The sequence below is a fragment of the Ornithorhynchus anatinus genome, chromosome 11 (assembly GCF_004115215.2).
Source record: "Ornithorhynchus anatinus isolate Pmale09 chromosome 11, mOrnAna1.pri.v4, whole genome shotgun sequence".
Lineage (NCBI taxonomy): Eukaryota > Metazoa > Chordata > Mammalia > Monotremata > Ornithorhynchidae > Ornithorhynchus > Ornithorhynchus anatinus.
The window spans coordinates 60,441,650-60,459,757 of record NC_041738.1 but is presented as its reverse complement, the minus strand read 5'-3'; the positions used below and the strand labels follow the sequence as shown (position 1 = coordinate 60,459,757).

Here is an 18,108-nt window from a genome sequence, read left to right as displayed (position 1 = left end):
AGTCAAAACGCACTCTAACAAATGGACTTTTCCCCATGTTACCTTCTTCCTCTCCTTTTCTAAGGCTCTCCACTGCTCGTAGCACTCCTCTAGTTGGGTGTGAAGTTCGCTGGCTGGTCCGCTGCGGACTTTGACCGGTCTCGGCATCGTGGGCATGAACGGGAAACCGGGTTGAGGGTGAGGCTGGTCGTTCTGCATCGGACCTTTCAAATAAGGACTCGGGCGACTTCCGTCTTGGTAGGAGAGCAAATTGCAAGAGCCCGTCAGCGGGAGTAACGCCTGGTTGAACGGAAAGCTGGGTTTCAGAGGAAGCCCGCCCAAGCCAAACTGGGGGGCGTTCGGGTGGTACCTACAGTCACCCATCATGAAATGGTTTGGAAAGTAGGAAGGCTGGGGGCGGTTCAGCCGGGCGACGACAGAGCCGTTGTCTCCGCTCCCCAGTCGGGGGCTCGCGTAGCTGCCCGGGCGTTCCAACAGGTCGTGATAGGGATTCGGGGACAAGCCCGGGAAATAGACTTGGCCCTCGTCGGGATCACCGTGTCCACCTTGGAGCCTGGCTTGGAAAGGGTGCTTGTTGCCCGGGTGGACCATCCCGTACTGCTGAGGTAAGAAGCCGTCGCACATCCCGTTTGGCAGCTTGAATTTTTTCTCATGACCCAGGTCGGTGAGGACCCTTCCACCGTCTCTGGTCTGCCCTTCCAGGGGACTGCCAGGTTGAAACCTTCCCGGGCCACTGGAACCGAAATCCAACCCAGAAAACAGGGACGGGGGTTCCTGACAGTATTTCTGAAACAGATAGCTCTGAGGGGTGAAGCCCGGGGCAGGTGGTAGCTGGGGGCCATCTAAAGAATGGTTCGCCCCTCTCAGGGCTGGGCTTAAGTGACCGTTCCACCTCATCAAGTTACTCTGATTCCGATACAGAACGGGAGCGCTATTTTTGGCTTGGACGTTCATCCACGCGGGCCGGTTGATGTTGATTCCACCGGAAGGCACCGCCGAGTTTGGCGGTGGATTCGCCGGTTTGAGGAATCCGGAATTCTGCTGCTCCGACCTGGGAATGTGCTGCTTCTCGGCGGCGCTAGGAAAATCGCTGAGGCCTGGGCAGGCGATGAGAGCTTTGAGCCCGTATTCCGGCTTCACGCCGAAGTCAGCCGCGAACGCGGCCTCCTTGGCGTACGGCTTTTCGGCTAAGTATGGGGCAGATCTTGGGAAAGGGAAATTCTTCGGGGCACGGGGCATGGCCTCGTCCCCTTTCTTCAGGTCCGCCGGCATTCCCGGAAAAGCCCTGGCGTAGCTCTCCGCTTCCCTGGCCGCTCTCTTGTGTGCCCCGTCGGTTGGCTTTCTGCTCTCCTGAACGCTAAGATTTGAACACTGATTGAGCTTCACCTGATTGGGGTGGGGATATTCCGGATACCTACAATAATCTGCACTTTCATTGAGTCGAACCTGGGCGAAGAGCATCTCGGCTCGCTTTTGCTGCATCGGTGCCCCGAGCCCCCTGGCCCACACGTGGCCCCTTCCGTAGGCGTGAGGGTCTCCTCCTTCGGCTCCCAGTTCCTTGGGGAGCCCCGTCTGTGGCACCGAACGGTTCTGGTGCCGGGGGCCTTCTTGGAACGTCGCCTTAGCGGGATCGTTGGGCGGCAGGTTGAAATAGCTGAACTGATCGGCCCGCGAGGGGTACATCCACTGCTCTTCGAGCCCCAGATTCGGGAACCCGGCACAGAGATCATCTCTTTTGGGTTGTGGGGTGGGATTGCTCTTCTGCGGGGCTGGCTTCTCCGCTGCCGGCCCAGACTCGCCACCATAGAAAACGGGCGGAGAGCCGCCTGCCTCTACGGGTCTTTGAGGGTCGGACGGGAGACCAGGGTGATCGGGAAGCCTGCCGGGGTTCCCGGGCCAAGCGGATTTTAGGTTGGTGGAGCAGGCCCTAGGATGAGGAAACGGATTTGATTACTAATGGGGTTTTAGAGGGGGTTTTCACGCCCGGGAGGAGGGAGGAGGGGAAAGGGTCTGAGGATCTTCCAACAGTGTTGCTAGACCTGTGGCTTAGAGGTGTGTGGTCCAGCTGTGGGCATGTGGATCACCGTGGCGGTTTTCGTGGCAGTCTGGCTGTCCTCCCTTCCACCGGCTCCACGGGAGCGGCGAGACGCTAACTCCTGCCTCGACTCCCTACGGGCAGTTGATTGTGTACCCCTGAGCGGGGGCATTGTGGCCTTCTGCCCCTTCTCTCCCGCTCACTCTGCCCCCTCATCGCTCTTAAGGGAGAGGAGCTCCCGCCCACCCCCCCCCACCCCCCCAGAGGGGAGAGAGGGGTGAATCCCTCTGCGTTTGGGAGGTTGGACTGGCCTGCTTCGCACCGCAACAACCAACTGCCAGAAGTTCTTTTCTCCTGAGTACGCTCAGGGACACACAACACACATTGTTTCACCTCGACTACACTCTCCAGTCATTCAAAAGTCTTCTGTGGGGCAAATCCCTTAACTGAGGTGTCTCAGTCACCTCATCTGTAAAATGGGGACTAAGAACTGTTAGCCCTGTGTGGGATAGGGACTGCGTCCAACCTGATTACACTGTATCTACTCCAGTGCTAAGAATAGTGCCTGGCGCATAGTAAGCGCTTAACAAGTACCCTAAAAAACCCACTTTCCGTGGGGGTAAATCAAGTCAGTGGGTGTACAGGGAGTAGCTTGAGCCTGCTGTGAGTCCTCACTCACTGTTTCCACACTGGCAGCAGGGAGCACCTGGCCTTGTTTTCCCCCCTATAACTGGCTTAGGTTCAGCCACAAAAGAAATCATTCTCTTTAGAGGAAACAGACTTGTGGGGAGCCCTGGATTTTCCTAATGCAAAAGGAATACGTTCTGCTGTAACAATATTTGAAATTAGAACCTTTTAATTGTCTGCACATGGGCTCCATAGTTCCCTATTTAGGAAACAGTCGTACACCATGGTTGCTGGGAGGGTTTCTTTTCTTTTCTTTCTTTTGCTCATTCAAATAAAAAAGGGATTTCATAATTTTCCTTTTTAAATATAATCCACATGTACCGTTGGATAGCTGCTACGGTTTGGCTCTCTGGAGTCACCGGATAAAAGCAGCCCTGGAATGTAGGCAGGGCCGAGGGCGAAGAGCCGCCTTTGAGCTTTAACACCGCTCGGAGGGCTGACCCCGTCTTTGGCGACCTCCATTTTCAAATGCCAGTGAGGTAAGGGAGTCCTCGTTAATAGCATTTGACACGCGGAAAACCTGGATTGAAATTCGGAGAAAATGGGCATTACAGAATCTCGCGTTAAGCACTCAGCACTTCCTTAAGAAAACTTGGACAAGCATCCAGGGGGAACCTCCCTCGGAAGGGGGACGTCGCCTGTGCGACGCCTCCAAAAAGCAGAACACTATGGCGCTAATGTGATAGGGTTTGGACCCCTCGGGCGTGCAAGCTACTAGAGCCAAACCAAAGGAGGAGAGGGTCGGTTTCCTCAAACCAGGCTCTGACAGGTCAGAAGTGGAGATGATGGATTAGGCTCTAGGGACTCGACACATCTGGGGAGTTGGGGGAACCAGCTCAGGCCCGGGGCCGCCGATAAGTGGGCCAAGAGACAGCAATCTCCCTGCTGAAGCGTATGAAAGAAGGGCCACTTGTAGACAGCTTGGATATTTTTTTCCTGGCTGAGTCTCCCCTGCGGGATCGAAACAACCCTGCCTTCGGTTAACTTTCCCAATTCCACAAGAGGGCTCCCGGCCACATCGGATTGGGGGTGAGAACCTCTCTCCAAAGACAGAGAAAGGTTTGAAGGGCTAGAGCTGGGGGGGAGGGAAGGGAGGGAGGGATCTTGAGGAACCGACACAGGAATCCGGTCGGCAAGGCCCGGGATCTTGCCCAGGATCCCCTCGGGGATGTTTTCCCCATCCGAGGGAAGCCTCAACCTTTGCAGGGAGAAGTCTGACCCCACCCGGTCCCACCCTCTAAGGGCCAGCTGTCTCATGAGAGCGAGAATTCATAAAGTTCCCGTGTTCATCATAGCCGTAGACAATCATATGCTTATGGGTGAGTCTGCGTGAATGACTGACTCACAGCTAGGAGAGGAGCCAGATTTTCAGGCAGAACAATGAGTTCCTGGAAATGGGAAATTGGACTGGGTGGTTAATTGATCGGAACTCTCGGTCCACTTAGAAATTATGGTCCTGAAAGGTAATGTAGCTGAGGGGGGGGTGGGGTGGGAAGGGAGAGGAGAAGAGATGACGGGGGAGGACTCCATGGGAGTCATCTTCCCTGGGGAAGTCAGCCACCGGCTTTGCTTCCCAAAGCTATTTCGGGCAGGTTGGCAGCTGGAGCCAGCCTGTCCCACCCTTTGGAGTTGGATTGGCGGCTGGAAAGGGAGCTGCTAAAATGGGGGCTGCGTTTCCTCTTTTCCTCCCATCCGGCCTTGTCCCTGGACGTCCAGCTCGGCCCTGGAGGGCAACCCCTCACTTTGGTGGGACTGGACGTTTCTCTTTTCCCGGCTCATCAGGGACGGGTCCAGGGGGTGAAGGGGTGGGTGGTATTTACTGAGCCCTGACTCTGTGCAGAACACAGTACTAAGCAAATGGGAGTGCCCAAAGGAGTAAGTGGACGTGATTCCCGCCCTCATGAAGCTTGCAATCGCAGGCGGGGAAACGGATGCTGAAATAAACTCCGGGAAAGGGGAAGTCATGAAATTATAATGTTGGTATTTGTTGTTAAGCGCTTACTATGTGCAGAGCACTGTTCTAAGCACTGGGGTGGATACAGAGTAATCAGGTTGTCCCACATGAGGCTCACAGTTAATCCCCATTTTACAGATGAGGGAACTGAGGCACCGAGAAGTTAAGTGACTTGCCCACAGTCACACAGCTGACAAGTGGCAGAGTCGGGATTCGAACCCATGACCTCTGACTCCAAAGCCCAGGCTCTTTCCACTGAGCCACGCTCCTTCTCTAATAGAAAGATATGTAATACTAATACTAATAATAATAATAATAATGTTGGCATTTGTTAAGCGCTTACTATGTGCAGAGCACTGTTCTAAGTGCTGGGGTAGACACAGGGGAATCAGGTTGTCCCACGAGGGGCTCACAGTTTTCATCCCCATTTTACAGATGAGGTAACTGAGGCACAGAGAAGTTAAGTGACTTGCCCACAGTCACACAGCTGACCATTGGCAGAGCTGGGATTTGAACTCATGACCTCTGACTCCAAAGCCCATGCTCTTTCCACTGAGCCACACTGCTTCTCACCTAAAGCTCAGTGATGGGTGTGGGGTGGTGAATACTCAGGTGCTTTAGGTGACATGGAAGTGCTGAAGTGGCACGGAGGGGAGGAAAGAGGGTGGGGAGATGAGAGAATAATTAGGGAAGGCTTCCTGGAGGAGGTAATGATCTCGGAAGGGCAATGGCCTGCCTGCTGGCCGAGAAGGGGGAAGGGGTTCCAGCAGAAGGGAGGGCAGGAGCATGAGAGGCCCAGCAAATAAATTAAATTAAGAAGAGGGGAAAGTTGAGCTGGGTTACAGTGGGAGAAGGAAGGAGGATAAATAGAGGGAGACAAACGAGCGACTGGCCAAAAGCCTATCGAAGTTCAGGAGTTTCTGCTTAATATGGAGGGGGCAACCATGGGGGCTTTTGAGGAGTGGGGAGACGTGAATGAACATGGAATTGTTGTTCAACCAAGATCACCACACCTCTACCTGTAATTTATTTGAATGTCCATCTTGCACACTACATGGTAAGCTCCTTGAGGATAGGGATCGTGTCTACCAACTCTATTGTACCCTACCCTCTTTAGGGTTTAGTACAGTGTTCTGCACACAGCGATCACGCGATAAACACCACTGATTGATTGATTAATAAGGGGCACTGAGTAAAGTGAGAGGGTGGCTGCCTCCAAACAAACAAAAGTGAATCCTTCCTTCACCCTGCCAACGGTTAGGCATGTGGAACTTGTTCCTACAGACAATTGTGTCGATGTAAAATACTAGTAGCTTCACAAGGGTTTGGATAAATTTATAAAAGAATGGGTCGTAATGAGTGATTAGAGAGAAGAGTTGGGCACTGACAGAACCTGAACCATAGCCAAAGAGCAAAAAGGGCAACCATTATACTGTTCCTCCAAATGCCTCTTGACCATTATCAAAGCTAGAGACCTGGGCGGCGTGGACCATTCAATTGACCCACTAATGTTGGTATTTGTTAAGCGCTTACTACGTGCAGAGCACTGTTCTAAGCGTTGGGGTAGATACAGGGTCATCATGTTGTCCCACATGAGACTCACAGTCTTAATCCCCATTTTACAGATGAGGGAATTGAGGCCCAGAGAAGTGAAGTGACTTGCCCACAGTCACACAGCTGACAGGTGGCAGAGCCGAGATTCGAACCCATGACCTCCGACTCCCAAGCCCAGGCTCTTGCCACTGAGCCACGCTGCTCTGGCATTTCACATGTTCTCTCATCCCACCCCCAGCCCCACTAGGCTCTAGTTTGGGGAGGGGCTCTTCTGTGCAGCTCCAGAAATCACCTGGGGCTTTTCCCACCCACACTCTTAGATTGCCTGAAGGACAGAGGGACAGGGACCCGGTCTGGGTTCTAATCCTGACTCTGCCACTTGCCTGCTGTGTGACCTTGGGCAAGTCACCTCACTTCTCTAGGCCTCAGTTCTCTCATCTGTCAAATGGGGATTAAGACCATGAGGCCCACGTGGGACAACCTGTATCTACCCCAGTGCTTAGAACAGTGCTTGGACATAGTAAGCGCTTAACAAATACCATCGTCATCATTATTATTATTATTCCCACTTGTGTATTCTTCTCCCAGTGCTGAATACAGTGCCCTTGTCTTGTCTTAAATGCTTTCGAGTCGTCTCCGACCCATAGCGACACCGTGGACCCATCTCTTCCAGAACGCCCCACCTCCACCTGCAACTGTTCTGGTGGTGGACGTAGTAAGCACCTAATAAATACAATCACTAACACCATCACTAAAATTCTACTAGCCGGCTTGAAACTGGGGGCAATTCTGCTTCCCTGCCGGGTTTTTTCTAACCCACCCTGCCCCCAAATTGAAGGCCTTGAAAACTCACACCTTAGTCACTCCACCCCAAGGGTGCCTCGCCCCTCGAAACGAAAAACTGGCATAAATTTTGAGCCTCGTGCAGAAGCGCAATTGAGAGCACCCAGACTTGGAGTCCTCCCTCTGGTTGAGGCTTCCCTTGTTCGTGACTTCTGTAAACGTTTTCCACTGCCAGTAGATTTTTTTACTGGCTAGTTAAATAAACAGGAAAAAAAAAGCTTAAAAATATAAGTTACAACAAGTTTATCATCACAAAATGGTCCATATACAAACTCTACTAACCCCTCAGCATATCCAGGCTGTGACTTATCTTGTTCTTCCAAAATGTTAGACACCAGTCCGTACAAGTCTGCTTCGCTGCCAAAGTCATTTCGGTCAGTTTGGGCCCTAGAAACAAATCAGAGAGTGTTGATCAGGAACAGGGGAAAGAGCCCGGGCTTGGGAGTCAGAGGTTGTGGGTTCTAATCCCACCTCCGCCACTTATGAGCTGTGTGACTTTGGGCAAGTCACTTCACTTCTCTGTGCCTCAGTTCCCTCATCTGGAAAATGGGGATGAAGACTGTGAGCCCCACGTGGGACAACCTGATGACCTTGTAATAATAATAATAATGTTGGTATTGGTTAAGCGCTTACTACGTGCCGAGCACTGTTCTAAGCGCTGGGGTAGATACAGGGTAATCAGGTTGTCCCACATGAGGCTCACAGTTAATCCCCATTTTACAGATGAGGTAACTGAGGCACAGAGAAGTGAAGTGACTTGCCCACAGTCACACAGCTGACAAGTGGCAGAGCCGGGATTCGAACCCATGACCTCTGACTCCGAAGCCCAGGCTATTTCCACTGAGCCACGCTGCTTGTATCTATTCCAGCACTTACAACAGTGCTTGGCACATAGTAGGTGCTTAACAAATACCATCATCATCATTATTATTATTATTATTATGTGACCACATACTATCAATCAAGCAGCGTGGCCTAGTGGAGATAATACAGGCCTTGGGAGTCAGAAGGATCTGGGTTCTAATCTTGGCTCTGCCAGTTGCTTGCTTGCTGTGTGACCTTGGTGCTTGCTGCTTGTCAGCTGTGTGACCTTAGGCAAGTCATTTAATAATAATAATAATGTTGGTATTTGTTAAGTGCTTACTATGTGCAGAGCACTGTTCTAAGCGCTGGGGGGATACAAGGTGATCAGGCTGTCCCTCATGGGGCTCACAGTCTTCATCCCCATTTTACAGATGGGGTAACTGAGGCCCAGGGAAGTGAAGTGACTTGCCCACAGTCACACAGCTGACAAGTGGAAGAGCTGGGATTCAAACTCATGACCTCTGACTCCAAAGCCCGTGCTCTTTTCACTGAGCCATGCTTCTTCTCTCCGTGCCTCAGTTACCTCATCTGCAAAATGGGGATGAAAACTATGACCCCCAGTTGGGACAACCTGATAAACTTGTATCTCTCCCCAGAGCTTAGAACAGTGCTTGGCACATAGTAAGTGCTTAATAATAATGATAATAATAATAATAATGTTGGTATTTGTTAAGCACTTACTATGTGCAGAGCACTGTTCTAAGCGCTGGGGTAGATACAGGGTCATAAGGTTGTCCCACGTGAGGCTTTCAGTCTTCATCCCCATTTTACAGATGAGGTAACTGAGGCACAGAGAAGTTAAGTGACTTGCCCTTAGTCACACAGCTGACAAGTGGCAGAGCCGGGATTCGAACACATGACCTCTGACTCCCAAGCCTGTGCTCTTTCCACTGAGCCAGGCTGCTTCCTAATAAATAAATAGCTGGCTTAACAAATACCAACATTATTATTATTCACTTCTCTGTGCCTCAGTTTCCTCAACTGTAAAATGGAGAACCCTCTTCTCCCGCCTACTTAGACTGTGAGCACTTTGTGGGACAGGGAATGGGTCTAACCTAATTAACTTTGTACCTCCTCCAGTGTTTAGAACAGTCTTTGACACATAGTAGGCACTTTAACAAATGCCATTTAAAAAAAAAATCGATCAGTAGTAGATAATGATTTCTCGCCCCCACCAAAGTGTGCCCATTTCTGAGGTTTTGCCCAAGCCATCCCTCAGACCTACATACCCGTTCTTTTTGGTTGGCTCAAAACCAAACGGTAAGGGTATGAGAATTCCAAGGAAATTCTGCAATTTTCCCCCCCCAAAACTTTGATTTTTTTCATTCTTTTGGCTAGGGAAGATGAGCATAGTGAATGCCTTGGGGGTTCTGTCTTTCAAAACTATAGATGTTTTCTGCCTAATTATTGATTTAAATAAATCAAACAAAATCCCAGAAAGTGGCCCTCTGAGACGGGTCTGAATTTTACTCACATGACATCTGAGACAAGCCTTGTTGAAAACTGTCTCCTGGAAATCTCCATTTAAACCCCCCGCTTCCCTTTCTAGCTTCCTTTCTCTCCTTTCCTATTTCACTCCTTACTGCTTTCACTCTCCCTAATTCTCAAGTGTCTTAGAAACGCTCCTTGTGAAAGGTATTGGCCGACTCTCAGATTGAGTTGTACAACTCATGGGTTCGCTGGAAGAAAAAATGCCATAAAAATCTATTTTAAAATATTTTACAGTTTACAGGCCAACCTTCAGGAAAATGTTAATTATTTCTACTAGGATGGATCAATATCATTTTGTGTTGCTGGGGGAGGTTTTGCCAAGAATTTAAAAAATTCTAATTGCACTACTTTTTTCAGTTAATGAACAGAAGCAAAATGGTGAAAATGAATACCCAGCACTGTATCTCTGTGGAAGTAAAGAAGCACTATCTGTCGGCACCAAGCTGCTTCCTTGCAGTAAACTAACTTCTCTCAATACTCAATTGCTTTCTTTCTAAATGTGGTAAATCGCTCTTAAAATTTCCCTGTTTATTTCTTGGACCTTAAAAGATAGCTAAACAATTATGGCTAAATGAGCAGAATCTAAAAATGTGGATAAACGACCAAGAGTAACTTTTAAGGCCTCCTCCAAACCTTACCTGAATAAACCCAAATCACAGCCACCCTCCACCAGCCTTCTCAAGCACTGTGTGAATGTGGCTTTTTTGTCGTTGCTGTTCTTTAATGGTCTTTGTTAAGTGCTTAACTATGTGCCAGGCACTGTACTAAGCACTGGGGTAGACACAAGCTAATCAGGGTGGACACAGTCCGGGTCCCACATGGGGCTTGCGGTCTTAATTCCCATTTTACAGATGAGGGAACCGAGGCCCAGGGGAGTGAAGTGATTTGCCCGGGGTCACACAGCAGACAAGTGGCGGAGCCAGGATTAGAACCCAGGTCCTCCGACTCCCAGGCCCAGGCTCTTTCCCCTAGGCCATGCTGCTTCTCGGGGGTTAGTCAGTGACGCTTTCCTGAGGACATTTTAGCAGGGCTTTGAAGTTGGGAGAGTGATGGTCTGTCAGATAGGAAGGGGGTAGGCGGGAGGACGCGAGCCAGAGGTCGATGGGGAGACAGAGAAAAGATATGTGGGCTGTGTGGTAGAAGAAGAGGAGAGAGGTTAGGCAGTTGGGGGAGAGCTGATCGAGTGTCTTAAAGTGGATGGCAAGGAGTTTCTGTTTGATAAATAGGCAACCACTGGAGGTACTCGAGGAACAGGGAGACGTGCACAGAATGTTTTTTTAGAGAAATGATCTGGGCAGCAGGGTGAAATATGGACTGGAGGCAGGGAGGCCGGGGCGGGGAAGCGGATAGATTTTTTGAAAACTGGAAATGATGTCATTTAACTCCGCGGTCAAGTGAGAAATTTCACGGTTTAATTTGTTTTAATCATTTACCTGTTCTTGACACTGATCTGAGAACCGGAAGGTTGATTACCCTCCTCGCCATAGGTAGACCACGGAGCATAGAAAAGAGAAGGATCAACCCCACTCGAGTAGTCTGTCGATGAAGAAGGTGGAGCACTGGGGGGATCGACAGTATCTTCACTCTGAAATACAGAAGAAAGATAGATGCATCAAACCTATCGGGACTTTATTTACACTGTTGTAATGAACTATTATTGACTGGCAAGAGACTCCCTCCTACCTAGACTGTGAGGTGGACAGGGACTGTATCTCCCCTGACTGACCTGCATCTTAGAACAGTGATAGGCCCATAGTGAGCACTTCACAAATACCTTTAAAAAAATAAGAATGGGAGGAACTTTGGAGGAGTCAAGCCCGAGGGCCTGCAACTTGGTGCAGCTTCGGACAAGTCACCTGTCTCCCCTATTGGAGTGGAAGACCCCTGAGGGAAGGGAATATGTCACTTCTTTTTCCTGTACCACCCAAGTACCCATACAGGGCACTCTACCACGTGGGTGCTCTGTAATATTCTTCCTACTCTACTCACAGTGACCCCAGTTTCCTCAGCCGAGAAATCTGTTGGCATCTCACAGAGTCATCAGGGATGAGATAGCATAGGGTGTAAAAGAAATTAGGGTTATTTTTGTTTCCATTCCAAGAGTAAGTGAATGGCATTATTTGTTTCCGCTAATTTCAATTTGGCCTATCAGAGTCTTACTTTTGATTGCTGAAGTTGAATCATGTACTAGTCCTTACCTTCATAGTTGTCTTCTTGGTTTATTTTTTCTTAATTGTATCTGTTAAGAACTTACCATGTTTACTAACTTTTCTAAGCACTGGGGTAGATACAAGGTCATCGGGGTGGACGCCGTCCCTATCCCACTTGGGGCTCGCGGTGTTAATCCCCATTTTACAGATGAGATAACTGAGGCACGGAGGAGTGAAGTGACTTGTCCAAGGTCACACAGCAGACAGGTGGCGGGGCTGGGATTAGAACCCAGGACCTCGGACTCCCAGGCCCACGCTCTGTCCACTAGGCCATGCTTCCTCTTGTGAGGAAGGGGCACGTCATCATCCCCAAATGTACAAATGATGAAGAGCCAAATGACTTCTTCAGATTTCAAGACTATTATAAATCCAACTCCAATGACGATTATGGAGGTTTTTTCTCTCGGGCTACCTATCTTTCAGTCCTTATCAGTTCATCTCAATTGATTTATTCGAACAAACCCCCAAAGGCCCGAGTTGTGCATTGTCTGTTACCAGCAGAAAGTGGCTCAACCCTTTGGCTGCTCAGATCTGGACTAAGGGGTCCTATAGGGCTGGATCTACAATCTTATGACCAAAAAAAACCCCATCTGGACTTAAAATCCATTTGAGGGCAAATCAGCTGCACCTTACATTTTTAAGTGGATTTTCACCCAAATTACAAAAACTTCTACAGCTTTTTAGGAAGTCAATTTTGTCCTTGGCTCGCCAGTAAGAACCATCCCAATTTAAGTATAAATTTGAATCAAACCATCAATCTCTCAGTGGTATTTATGGATAGCTTCCTGTGTGCAGAACCCTGAATTTATCACTTGGAAGGCACAATCCCTACCCTCAAGGATCATACAAATCTAGGGGAGGAGAGAGACAGTAAATTACAGATTGGGATCATACAAACTAGGGGAGGAGAAAGACATTAAAATAAATTATTAGGGTGGGGGACTGCAGAGTACAAGGATATTATGTGCTTAAGGTGCTGGGCGGGGGTGAGTATCAAAGTGCTTAAGGGGCACAGACCCGCGTGCACAGGCGACAAAGAAGTCAGGGTGAGTAGGATGGGGAGATGAGAAAGTATCCAGGGAAAGCTCCCTGAAGGAGAAACGATTTCGGTAGGGCTATGAAGGTGGGGAGGGAGGTGGTCTGCCAAATGTGAAGGGGGTGGGGAGGGTGTGAGCAAAGGGGAGAGGCAGCGTGGTTTACCGGAAACATGGGTTTGCGAGTCAGAGGTCGTAGGTTCAAATCCTGGCTCTGCCATTCGTTGGCTGCGTGACCTCGGGTAAGTCACTTCACTTCTCTGGGCCTCAGTGACCTCGTCTGTCAAATGGGGATTAAGACAGGGAGTCCCACGAGGGATGACCTGATTACCTTGTATCTACCCCAGTAGATACAGTAGATACTATGTGCTTGGCACATAGTAAGCGTTTAACAAATACCATGATTATTATTATTATGAACAACAACAGATGAGATTGGGGCACTGGAAGTAGATTGGTGTTAGAGGAGCGAAGTGTATGGGTTAGGTTCTGGTGGGTGAGGTGCGAAGAAGGTACAAGGGAAAGAGCTGATTTAAGTGCCTTAAAGCCAAAAGTGAGGAGTTTTTTTGATACGAAGAGGGTTGAATCTTTTCCCAAACCAGAGCATGTAGTCAAATGAAATATACAAATGCTAAACCAGTAAAATAATCTTCTATTCCACCTTTCACCAAATCCTGTCGGTTCTACCTTCACAACATTGCTAAAATCCACACTTTCCTCTCCATCTGAGCTAATAACAATAATAATAATAATGTTGGTATTTGTTAAGCGCTTACTCTGTGCAGAGCACTGTTCTAAGCGCTGGGGTAGATACAGGGTCATCAGGTAGTCCCACGTGAGGCTCACAGTCTTCATCCCCATTTGACAGATGAGGTCACTGAGGCCCAGAGAAGTGAAGTGACTTGCTCACAGTCACCCAGCTGACAAGTGGCAGAGTGGGGATTCGAACCCATGACCTCTGACTCCCAAGCCCGGGCTCTTTCCGCTGAGCCACGCGGTAAATACCTAGAGACCACATCATTAAGGCGAAAACATTTTGTGGCCCAAATAAGAAATTAACATGCAAATGTTAGGTTTTCTTTTTTCTTATTCTTTCCCTGGGATCGGGTTGGAGACCACATCGAGTCCGACCCACGCGCTCCAGTCGAAGCATCCAAAGCTACCCCCTACGACCTCGCAGCTGGTAGAGGTAGATTTCGTTCGATTTATCCCTATGTAGAAAGATGCCAAAGGTGTAGTGATGGACCTGTGATTTGTAGTATTCGAAGAATGAAGTGGCGCCTGGCAACATCGAATGGTTGAACGCATCTGCTAATCGGCTGCTGGGGTCCTGGTTGGTGCTCCAGCTGCGATTCGCAGCACCCCGGAAAGCGACTTTCGGCTGTTCCAGACAGGAATGAAGGAGAAACGCATAAATACCCCCCGACCCTCGAACCCCAGCTCCCACCCCTCCCACCCGCGGCTGTGGCTTTTCTCCTTCTACCCCCAGGGCATCGCACAGTGTTAGAGGCTCCAGGTTTGCAGAGCATCGAACGGCCCTCCCGAAGGCTTTGCTTTTTGAGGGTCTCAACCACCACCCGAGGAGGAGTGGGGGGGGTCTCACCCTAAAAGATCCCCTCCCCCTTTCCCTCTGCTCCTCCCCCTCTCCCTTCCCCTCAGCACTGTGCTCATCCGCTCATTTGGATATATGTTTATTCCCCTATTTATTTTGTTAATGAGATGTCCATCCCCTTGATTCTATTTATTGCTCTTGTTTTTGTCCGTCCGTCTCCCCCGATTAGACTGGAAGCCCGTCAAAGGGCAGGGACTGTCTCTGTGGCCGAATTGCCCATCCCAAGCGCTCAGTCCAGTGCTCTGCACATAGCAAGCGCTCAATAAATGCTATTGAACGAGTGAATGAATGAATATTACTCCCTCAGCGCCCTCGCCCCGCTATTTCTCCTGCCCATAACGGCTCCGTTTCCCCGCTCAGCGCTCTCGCCCGCCCCATCCCTCCCTCAGCCGAGGGGCGAATGGGGCCGGAGAGGGCCCTGAAGGGGGAAATTCATTCATTCAATAGTATTTATTGAGCGCTTACTATGGGCAGAGCACTGCACTAAGCGCTTGGAACGTACAAATCGGTAACATAGAGACAGTCCCTGCCCTTTGACGGGCTTACAGTCTAATCCGGGGAGACAGACAGACAAAAATAATAGCAATAAATAGAATCAAGGCAAATGGAGCGGGGGAGGGCGTCGAGGAGGGGACAAGTGCCCTCATGGCTCTATCACTCCCTCAGCATCTTCACCCGCTCTATATGCCCCCCTCCTAAGCCCCCTCACTCACTCTACTTGTCCCCTCAATGCCCTCTCCCGCCCCATTCTCCCCTCAGCTTCCTCACCCGCTGTATCCCCCCCGCTTAGCGCTCTCACCCACCCACTCCATCCCCCCCTTCACCCCTGTCACTGGCACTACTTGTCCCCTCAGTGCCCTCTCCTGCCCCATTCTCCCCTCCGCTCCCTCACCCACCCCATTCTCCCCTCAGCGCTCTCCCCCACCCTCCCCACCCCATCCCACCTTCATCCCCCTCATTGGCACTACTTCTCCCCTCGGTGCCCTCTCCTGCCCCATTCTCCCCTCAGCGCTCTCACCCACCCACCCATCCCATCCCAATCCCCCTCCCTGGCACTATGTCTCCCCTCAGTGCCCTCTCCTGCTCATTCTCCCCTCAGCTCCCTCACCCACTCCATTCTCCCCTCAGTGCTCTCACCCACCCACCCCATCCCACCTTCACCCCCTTCACTGGCACTACGTCTCCCCTCAGTGCCCTCTTGCCCCCTTCTCCCCTCAGTGCTCTCACCCACCCCATCCCACCTTCACCCCCCTCCCTGGCACTATGTCTCCCCTCAGTGCCTTCTCCTGCCCCATTCTCCCTTCAGCGTCCCCCCCATTGTCCCCTCAGTGCTCTCACCCACCCTCCCCACCCCACCTTCATCCCCCTCCCTGGCACTATGTCTCCCCTCAGCGCCTTCTCCTGCCCCATTCTCCCCTCAGCGCTCTCCCCCACCTCCCCACCCCATCCCACCTTCATCCCCCTCCCTGGCACTATGTCTCCCCTCAGCCCCCTCACCCACTCTATTTCTCCCCTCAGCTCCCTCACCCACCCTATTCTCCCCTCATTGCTCTCACCCACCCACTCCATCTCGCCTTCACCCCTTTCACTCACTCTACTTGTTTCCTCAGCGCCTTCTCCCGCCCCATTTTCCCCTCAGAGCTCTCACCCACCCACCCCACCTTCATCTCCCTCCCTGGCACTATGTCTCCCCTCAGCCCCCTCACCCACTCTATTTCTCCCCTCAGCTCCCTCATCCACCCCATTCTCCCCTCACTGCTCTCACCCACCCACCCCATCCCCCCTTCACCCCCCTCACTCACTCTACTTGCCCCCTCAGCGCCTTCTCCTGCCCCTTTCTCCCCTCAACACTCTCACCCACCCCATTCTCCCCTCAGCGCTCTCACCCACCCGCCCCATCCCCCCTTGGCCCCCCTCACTCACTCTACTTGCCCCCTCAGTGCCCTCTCCTGCCCCATTCTCCCCTCAGCTCCCTCACCCACCCCATTCTTCCCCTCAGCGCTCTCACCCACCCGCCCCACCCCACCTTCATCCCCCTCCCTGGCACTACTTGCCCCCTCCATGCCTTTCCTACCCCAATCTCCCCTCAGCTCCCTCACCCATCCCTCATCCCCTTCACCCCTCCATTCCCCCCTCCTCAACTCCCTCACCGCTCTACCTCCTCCTTCATGTCCCCATACCCTCCTTCATTTTCTCCCTATTTCCCCCCTCAGCCCCCTGGTCTGCCCCATGCCCCCCTCACTCGCCCTATCCGCCCCCCCCCCCAGCGCCATAGCCCCCCTCAACCTCTCCCCTCGCCCCCATCCCCTGCATCTTCCCCTGAGTGGAGAACGGTCCTTAGCACCCCGCTGCCATAATCATCCTATGCCCCCCCTCCATCTCCCCGTTCTGCCCCTGGGGCGAAGGCGGGGGGGGGGGGGATGGGGGTGAGGGTCTCCTTATCTCACCTCCATTGGGGGGTGAGGGGAGGGGTGGGCGTGAGGGCCGAGAGGCGGGGCCGGGGTGGTGTTGGAGGGGCTGCCCTCAGTCCGCTGCCCGTCGCCTCCGCCTGAAGGCCGTTACATTGCGGGCCCGAGGCCTCGCGACACCACCCCACCCCCCACCATCTCCCTCACTCCCTTCTCCCGCCCCACCCCCGCCCCGCCGGCCCCGATTGGTCATCCCCGCAGCCAATGGGGAGCCGCCCCCCGGGCCGGGTTGCCCCGGAGACAGGGCGCAGGGAAGCCGTTAGCGGCGCCGCCGGGATCCCTCGTCTCCTCCCCCACGCCCCTCCGAACCACGGCGCTTTTCCCGCTCCGAGCCCCGGGCCTCGCCATTGGCTGGGCCGGCCAGCGGGCCGCGAGCCGATTGGCCGAGGCGGCGGCGCCGCCGCGAGCCGATTGGTCGCGGCCGGCGGCGTTGCTGTGAGGGCGGCGGGCAGAAAACGGGAGGGAGGAGGAGGGCAGGCCGGCGGCCATGTTGCCCCGCTCTGAGGGGGGAAGGGCCGTGGCCGACGCCCGCGCCCTGCCCCTCACCCGGCCCCCGGATTCCTTTGGAACCGACCCCAAAATTCTAGACACCCTCCCCAACCGAAAGGCGAAGGGAAAGCCGGCCGTTGGGGCCCTCGGGGAAATTGGAAGTGGCCTTGCTTGACAGGAGTTCAATCAATAGTATTTACTGAGCGCTTACTATGTGCAGAGCACTGTACTAAGCGCTTATGTTGGTATTTGTTACGCGCTTACTATGTCCAGAGCACTGTTCTAAGCGCTGGGGTAGATACAGGGTAATCAGTTGTCCCACGGGAGGCTCACAGTCTTAATCCCCGTTTTCCAGATGAGGTAACGGAGGCCCAGAGAAGTGAAGTGACTTGCCCAAAGTCACACAGCTGACAAGTGGCAGAGCCCGGGATTCGAACCCATGACCTCTGACTCCCAAGCCCTGGCTCTTTCCACTAAGCCACGCAGGAGTTGTGGCCTTCCCCCATTTGGGCCCCGGAAGTGAGGGGCCACTTGACATTTTAGAGGGTTTCGAGGTCAATCTCCCCCTTGGCCAACCATGGAGAAGCAGCGTGGCTCAGTGGAAAGAGCCCGGGCTGGGGAGGCAGAGGTCATGGGTTCCAATCCCGGCTCTGCCCCTTGGCAGCTGGGTGACTGTGGGCAAGTCACTTCACTTCTCTGGGCCTCATCTGGAAAATGGGGATTAACTGTGAGCCTCACGTGGGACACCCCGATGACCCTGTATCTCCCCCAGCGCTTACAACAGTGCTGTGCACATAGCGCTTACCAAATACCAACATTATTATTATTATTATTTCTAGTCCATTGAACTCCCTGAGGGAAGGAAAG

The 18,108-nt window shown here is 52.2% G+C and overlaps 1 protein-coding gene across 1 annotated transcript in view; it reads right to left on the bottom strand.

The window, feature by feature from the left end:
• Positions 1-16,889, bottom strand: part of MEIOC (meiosis specific with coiled-coil domain) — a 28,491-nt gene extending 11,602 nt beyond the window's left edge. Inside the window, exons 1-5 of the mRNA XM_029076300.1 lie at positions 16,732-16,889; positions 13,919-14,053; positions 10,862-11,013; positions 7,356-7,460; positions 43-1,927 (exon numbers count right to left, since the gene is read on the bottom strand). Of these exons, the coding sequence (XP_028932133.1) occupies positions 43-1,927; positions 7,356-7,460; positions 10,862-11,013; positions 13,919-14,053; positions 16,732-16,737 (2,283 nt within the window). The 5' untranslated portion in view covers positions 16,738-16,889. The remainder of the gene's footprint in view (positions 1-42; positions 1,928-7,355; positions 7,461-10,861; positions 11,014-13,918; positions 14,054-16,731) is intronic.
• Positions 16,890-18,108: the final 1,219 nt, after the last annotated feature.